Raw genomic sequence first — 8,319 nt, 5'->3', positions numbered from 1 at the left:
GAGATATGGTGGATAAGAAATGTGCAAATATTTTCTATAAAACACATTGCATGCTGAATTTTTATATCATTGAGATCTATATTGTATGGTCTTAACTGATTGTGCTTGAAGTGTTTGCATGCATTTGTCTATGGGTCACATAATGTTAAGTTTGCATATATTGAAAGAGAGAATATTTGTGTTCATATGTATCCTCAACTTATGTGTGTCTTTTTAGTTTTCCCCACCTCCTAAAATTTCCCCAAAACTCTTCTCCCAAAACTTGTTTTGTTTCTCCTATTTTTATAGGGGGAGAAAGCTATTTTTAAAACCTTTGTTCATAGGGGGAGTTGCCTCTATTTTTTATAGAGCTAAATTGTTTTGTGTTCCCTTGTTTTCTATTTTCTCTTAACCTCTGTTGTGTATGTTTTTTTGTGTCTACCTTTTGATTGGGTTGTCTTTATCAATACGTGACAAAAAGGGGGAGAAATAGATGAAATTTTGGAAAGGTTTTTTTCAACTGTTTTTATTTAGGGGGAGATGAAATTGTTTTTGAAAGGGGGAGAAAATAAAAGTGTTTTTATTTTTATTTTTATTTTTTTATATATGTATCTAACTTAGGGGGAAAGTTAGTTTACTTTTAATTTTAAATTGTGTTTCATATTGTTTATCTGTCTTTATTTCCACACATGCGGTGATGTGCTCTTTTGAGTGTTTAGGAGAGATAGGTACATTCTGATCAAGACCTTCTGCCTCTTCTTGCAATTTCTAGGTTAGGGGTCTTAGATTGAGATTTGTGATGTAATTAGGCATATTATTGTAATAGAGCTATTCTTGTATTTGAGCATTTCATATTGTATGTAAGTTTTGTCACGGATTGCCAAAGGGGGAAATTGTTAGGTTCTAAAAGTTTAGAACAGTTGACAAATTGTGAGTACAAACTTGTCTAGATATAGATCTTAGAGTCTACAGGATTTATTAGACAATGCTCAAGGTGCTACAAGTCAGAATACAAGAAAAAAGGAAGCCGCTGAAACAAGAATTCAGAAACTTGCCAGGTTCGACCGATCGAGAGAACAGGTCCAACCGATCGAAACATGAGTTTGTAGAATTTTAATTAAGCCCATCAGCCCGTTAAACCCATTAAGTGATTAGGGTTTCAGATCTATTTCATATAGTATTTAAAGGAAACCTTAAGACATGTTTTTAGTAGACTTTAGAGCTGCTCTTGTAAGATCTAAAAAGGTATTGTGCCTTCCTCTTTCAAAGTCACTACCGGAAATCATTCTCATACCATTAGAACTAGTAGATTTGAAATTGCTGCAACAAGATCAACAACTGCTGATGATCTAAACCTTCAATGGTGGTCTTGAAGTCACAAACTGGAAAGTTTGTGTTGCTAAACCTTTGAGTGAGATCTCAAAGTCACAAACGTGGGTGTTTGTGCAAAGCAAATCCAAGAGAGAAGGAGTCTGTGGATTCAGAGCTTGCATTGTGGTCGTGTTAGTAAGTTACTACTAGAGGTAGCAATAGATTTAGGGTTAAATCTTTTGTAAAAATTTCAATTCTCCATTAGTGGATTTGTTTGCCTTGAGGATAGATCAGATTAAATCCTTTTTAGGTTTTTTACCTTGAAACTGTTGGTTTCATTGGTTTTCCTAGGTAATCATATCGCTGTCTTATTTATTTTTTTGCACTGCATAATATGATTTATTACTGTTTAACTTAGTTCTGAATAATAAACTTAAGTGTTAACTTGGTTAATTAATTAAGTTAAACAATCTGAGTGTTTAGGGGTCTAAACAAACAAACAGTGTACAATATTATACACATTTGCGTGGACGTGTTTTATGTAATAAGTATATGTTTAGTTTATAATGTAAATATTACGTTAATAGAATAATGTAAACTATTATTATTATTATTATTTTTTAGAAGCAAACTGATGGATTTTATTAATGTAATTCAACTAAATCCAATAGTAAAATCGAAACAATATGTGATGGGACATCTTCCATTCATACTTGAACATCTAGTATGCATAGTGCATTTCTAGCCAGATTATGAGCAACCCTATTGTCGTTTCTCTTAACGTGAGAATACAACAATTTTACAAAAATTGTTAGGAAACACTTTCACATCTTCACTTAGTAAACACGTTGGACCCTGCACTTGATCACCCATAAAACCTTTCACACCTTGCATGTGATCAGAGTAAGTAGGATAATTGGTATTAGACCCGTACCTTCTCCCTTCATTACCTCCTCTCAAGCACGTTACCGAACCAGCTGGATTTGAAGGAAATTTATTAACCTTGAAACTCAATCTTGGAATTTTAGTAAGAGTAGAATCCCAAAGTGAGCTTTTATGATAATAAGGAGTTTCCGTTTCAAGTGACCTTGCCATTTCAACCATTTTCTTTGGATCAACCATCTTTTCCAAATCAGACTCTAAAATGAGGCTAGAATTAATGCCCTCATTAATTTCAGTTAACATTGACAGAGCCTCATTCTCAATTAATATCAATTCCGTTTTATTAGGGAGAGAAAAATCCGGAATTTTGATATTATGAGAATTAATTTCTTTCATTGCCTGCTCCGTACTCGTTTCTGTCGTTACCAAGCCTTTTGAATTAATTACAGCCTTAATTCTCTCCTTATCATCCTCAGTTACCGTATTAGATTTCCCTATCACTGCAACAACCGATGGACTTCCCTCCTCCGATGGAACTTTCTCAGTCGTTGCCACCTGATCATAGTACCCAGGCACCAGAATTTCCCTTCTTCCACCTGTCTGATATGGTGCCGCTCTGAGATAGGAACCGAACTGTCGTTTATTAGTGCTTAGAGAGCTCTTGCTACGAATCCATAGCTCGCATTTTTTGTCATAGTGTTTCCAACGACCATCCCTCTCATACTGAAAACAAACCCATGATTTCTCCCTATTCTCTAGCTTGAACACCCTACCTCGGCATAAAGGAAGAGTAATATCCACTGTGAAACGTTCCCGAATGAAGTTGCCTCCATCATCATCTATGGATTTAGGTGACCTTCGGACCTCTCCAATGGTTTCCCAAATGCTTTCTGCAATATCATGAACTTGAACCCGAGACAATGCTTTATCAAAACCTAGATCTTTGAGTTTTGAAAACTCTTCAAATGTTTGCAAGACCACAAGGTGTTTGTCAAAACTCCATGGCTGATTTTTGATTATCCTTTCCACATCTGAACTGTTGTCGAAAACAAAAAGCACCCTATGATCTCCCAGATTTCGAATTTTATAACCATTCATTGACCTCCATCGCTGCTGAAACTTACGAACCACTGCCTCCACAATGAGATAGCATTAAGCTAAAAACTTTGCTACTATAATGTATTCCCCTGATTTGTGAATTTTTGGAAGGTCAAAACCAACATGTTCTCTATCAGATAGAGATAATTCAGACCAATTTTTAGTGAGGTCTTCCATGGTGAGCAGTGAAGAATAGAAAGAGAAGTAACACTGCGTAGAAGAGAAACAGAAGGAGTAAAAGTGATTCATATTCTGTATGTGCTTCATTAATTTTACAAATGAAGAGTTGCCTCGTAGGAAGGTGGAGGTGCACGTACAGAATATGAATCACATGAACATCCTTTGTTATGGACCATGGAACAAAAATCCGGAATGATGAAAGAACAATTCAATTTTGACCTTATTGTTAAATGGTTTTTTTTTTTTTTTTTTTTCAAAGTTATCTCATTCTAGATGCAGTTCTGCACAAAAGAGGAATTATAACCTGAAGTAGAACAATCTACGTAAATAGATAAGTATATAGAATAGGAAATGCGCTTGAGATTGCAATTCAGCTACAAGCACACTCAGTAGAACTGATCTTCTTTGAGGCTTCTTCCATCTTCCTAGTCTTCACTTCAGCCAAAACATTTCTAGCCCACTCACCAAAGTACGTCTCATTGTGTCCAATTTTGCCACTCTTGAAGATGGACATGCAGCGGCGATCGTCTTCCGGGTAGGGACATTTGTCCCCATTGGGATCTCGCCATGCACCTTGATGTCTCATCCCAGACCAGCTAGCTATCCAATGATACACATATTGGCCTACGCCTGCAAGTTTTAGCCAGCCTTTAGGGAAAAACTCCATCACACTGCTGTTTCTGTCCATTAGGAACATGTTGGTTAACTGGGCACCGTGAGGGGATACTAGAATGTCTGTCATGCTCATCAGCTTCACCTGGATCAATAAAATGGATTGTAATACATTAGAGCCACTAATAGTCTTCATATATAGAGCCATTAATATAGGAAGAAAGGGTTGTTGTCAGGAGTTAGGAAATTGCCACGGCCACCAGTAAAATGCACCAGATTTTCAAATCATGTGAATTCTTGTGAGAGGATGGGAAAAATTCAGTGTATTTTCTGTGTCTGTAGCACTACGTGCACTGATGCACCGACTACATTTGTAATATATACCAAAATACAAAAAAAAAAAAAAAAAAAAAAAAAAAAAAAGTTCACAATTAGAAGGTAAGTTGAATTAGTAATACTAAAAAATAGTTTGATGTAACAAACTACAATTTATTTTACAACATTTTTACAAATCATTAATGTGATAAATTCTTATTAATTCTCATTTGAATTCATCACATCACAATATTGACAATTAGTAAAAAGATTTGTAAACTAGTTTGTGGCTTTAGCATTAATTTTTCCTAAAAGAATACTACCCTTAATGCAGTTGTGCACCATATGATTGGCTTAATACAACTAAGGTGGTTGGATGGAAGGAATGATTTGAAAATCCCCATGGAATGAACTCAACATAATAATTCCTTGGGAAAAGGGATTATTATGTTATAATTTCCTATATTTCGTTCATCACAAGTATCTATTTTAAAGCTCTAAATTCCATGGATTTAATAATCTTAATACTATGGATTTGTATGTGGATTTGAATTGTGAAGACATTGCGTGGATGTTTGCTAAGTTCTATATTATTCATATACTAACCAGGTTGAGTTAAGTTACATAAATGATTATGAAAAATCTTCAATTATTATTAGTCTTTTTTGGATATAGTGCAACGCTTTGCTGGAACCATGATAGCACAAGAAAATTTAGAGTTATATACATAATTTATATATGCGCCATTGGACAAAGCAAATGACTTCCACCCCATGTGGCCATGGGTATTAATTAATAATAATTGAATAATTCTCTTATCCTATATAAAATTTTCATAAATGTCTCCCTCTTTCCTAGAATTTGCAGAGACTATCATACTTGATACTTTAGCTTTCTGAGGAAAAAAAAAAAAAAAAAAAAAACCTGATTGCCTTTGTCTATCTTACTTCATCCTGGACATGCATCTAACAATTTGGGATTTCAAGTAACAAAAAACACTTAAATTAAGCAGTTCATAGCCAATTTGGGTGCTTTCAATTCATGGGCAGAGATCTTCAGAATATATAATATTGAGTGCTCTGATTAATTAAAGTCTGTTTTCCGTTTGTTTGTGGTTACTTTAATATGAGTGGGTTTCATTCGTGTTATGGTGGCAGTGACGCTAATTCCACTAGCTAAACTTATTTTCTTCATATCAATTCCACTTGCTACCTTATTTTAAAATTTTCATATATATATATATATATATGTGGGGGCCAATTAATTAGGGAGTATTGTTAAGACAGTGTTAACTGGGCCTATGGCCTGATCTGAGGACATTAGACCATCCGAGGAGGTCTAGATAAGATTATAAGGAGAATGGAATGAAGAGAGGAGTAGAGACAATATGAGATAGGTCCAACAAACGTCCGAGGATAAAAGCCCTCTTGGCAGCATGTTTCCGAGGTCGATCTGAGTGCCATATCATCACGGACTTACTTCGGAGTTATATCATCACTAAGAGTTAGACGTCGGATAAGGGATAAGAAAGGAGAAAGACAACAAATATCTCCAAAAAGCTGCTACCTTCGCATTAAATGACTCTCAATCAACTCTCTAGACGCATTAATGTGGAAGTGACGCCTGAACAGTGATCGAACAGCCTTACAGCTACTAGTTAATGGTTCTGGGAAGTGCTAGATGGGACAAGAAGAAATTCTCCGAATCTAACCTACACGTGTGTGGTAGGGACGACACCAAGGCTGGAATATATAACATGGAAAGATGCGCCAAAGGGGATCTGGTACAATTTGATTATTAAACAAAATCATATGATCCAAACTACTTGGGCTATTCCGAGGATAGATTTTATAATCTGACCTGTGTCTTATAGTCTGAAACCATTAAATCTAATCGTTTTTCTTCTAGGATAAATCTAGTTCTTTCATCCACGTTCTACAAATTTATTGTTTGGGCTGCTTGGATTTGAGCCCAATCCTGTTTTGGGACCAATCCAATTTCAGTCCTTATAATATATATATGTACGTGTATCTGCATATCTAACAAAACATTAGCATTGAATTCTTACATATATGTATAAAAAAAAAAACTATAAACTTTTAGATGATATTTTTTAATGAAAAAAGAGAGTAAAATCTAGGGACTATTTCTTAAGTGGAATGCATTAGATTTTTTCAATTAAATGTAAATACGTAATTAGCTGTATTCAATTTAATTGTTATAGAGAAAGATAATACTGTTTGTGCTTCATCACAATCATGGGTTTGAATTTACTGTTTGTGCGCTTCAATTAATATACTGCAATTGTACCTGAGTTTTGCGTGCCTAAGCTTTACCCAAAAAAAGATTTTAACTATACACTAACCTGCTCACAGAAGCTGAGATTGTTGGAGTAAGCCACCATAACTCGGCAACTGTCCACCTTAGCACACTCCCTCTCAAAGATCCCAATCACTTCAGTCTGATTCCTGAAGGATCTAGGACCAGTCCTCATGAACATGGTGATCCCAATCACAGGCACTCCTTTATCATTGACCTCAGCATTAATCCTACCCTCCAGGCTCACATTACAGTGCATTCTAGCCTTGCACCTCATCAAATCATACACCTCCATCCTTCTCTCCCTTGACATCCCTCCTTCATTGTGCCTCATCACCACAGCTTTCTCAAAGCAAACTGGCTCATCATCACCAAGTACTCCTTCAAATCCTTCAATGTATGGTGGCCCATTAAAAGTGGCCTCCATTAAGGTCTTTAACCACAACCCCATGTTGAGCCTAAGCTCACCCCAGTGGTATAAAACCCACCTATTGGGCATTTCACATTTGTTTTTGTTATGCCATGCCACAAAGGGTACCATAGCTGACAAACCATGCCAGATATTGTCATAGTTGTAATGATTGTATGACACAAATGTTAGGCCTTTCATGAGGGTGGCATTAAAGGGTAAAGTGTCTGGCCATGCGAGTGCGTAGGAGTTCCAAGACCCATCATGCTTGTCTCGTCCTTTCAGGCACAGAAGCCTGCCATGTGAGTTTTCTGAAGGGAATTGTTGGTATTGTACCTCATATTCCTCATGAGTGTCATACATAGAGCTCATGAACCAGGTGTGGCCTTGAAGAGCGGTTTGTGTGTATCGTAGATCTTTGAGTGGGAGAAATGTTACCGAGTGGCGGAGCTTGTCGGCCAAGGATATGAGCTCGTTGGTACAGTTGGTGGAGGAAGACGCTAGGGTGGTTGTGGTGGTGTTGATGACTCTCTGCCATTGATGCATGAGAGACCATGATGAGGTTGATAATGGGGAATTAGATGGTGGGGTTTGGAGGGAATATTGAATATTGAAGAGAATGAAGAGAATGACACAGGTGGCTAGGATGTAGATAGAGAGTTTGGGAGAGTAGAAAGAGAATGGTGAGAGAGTGCGATGGTGGTGGTGTTTGAGATGGTGATGATGAGCTTTGCTAGAGATGGGACTTGTAGTTCTATCCATCTCTGGAGGTGCTTTGCTCATGGCTCTGAAAATAGGTGGAGAATGGTATTAGTGTAGTTGAAGCTTGGTGGAGATGAGTTAATGGTTATATGAGTTGAATTCTCTGTTCTCGGAGGGTTTCCTTCAACACCTCTCACTCTTCATGTGGAGGATAAGAGACTCCATGTGATGATATTTCCACTTTTAGTATACGTTACATCTTTAAGGCGCAAGCAATTATTTATTTATTTATTTATTTTTATAAATAATTTGATAGTTAAGAGAAAGGAGAATTCAAATCTAGATGTTTAAGTTAAAAATACTAAAAAAATATCAATCAATTGAGCTACTAGCTCTTAACAAGCAAATACTATTTTTCTTCCAAAAATATATAAATTAGAAGACTTTTTTTTTTCCCTTCTTCCAATGGAAATATATAATATATAATAAATATTTAGGAATTTCGAAGGAAG

General features: G+C 36.2%; 1 protein-coding gene across 1 annotated transcript; it reads right to left on the bottom strand.

Annotated features, from left to right (window-relative positions):
• Positions 1-3,463: 3,463 nt before the first annotated feature.
• Positions 3,464-7,998, bottom strand: LOC126707183 (uncharacterized). The gene is made up of 2 exons (XM_050406778.1): positions 6,743-7,998; positions 3,464-4,207 (listed from the first exon to the last, which is right to left on the bottom strand). Exons 1-2 carry the CDS (start codon positions 7,886-7,888, stop codon positions 3,821-3,823), a joined length of 1,533 nt encoding a protein of 510 aa, XP_050262735.1. The 5' UTR covers positions 7,889-7,998; the 3' UTR covers positions 3,464-3,820.
• Between the last annotated feature and the right edge of the window lie 321 nt (positions 7,999-8,319).

This window comes from Quercus robur, chromosome 11 (assembly GCF_932294415.1).
Source record: "Quercus robur chromosome 11, dhQueRobu3.1, whole genome shotgun sequence".
In the NCBI taxonomy this organism is placed as follows: domain Eukaryota; kingdom Viridiplantae; phylum Streptophyta; class Magnoliopsida; order Fagales; family Fagaceae; genus Quercus; species Quercus robur.
Note: the sequence above shows the minus strand (reverse complement) of the source record. Positions and strands in the feature narration are given on the sequence as shown.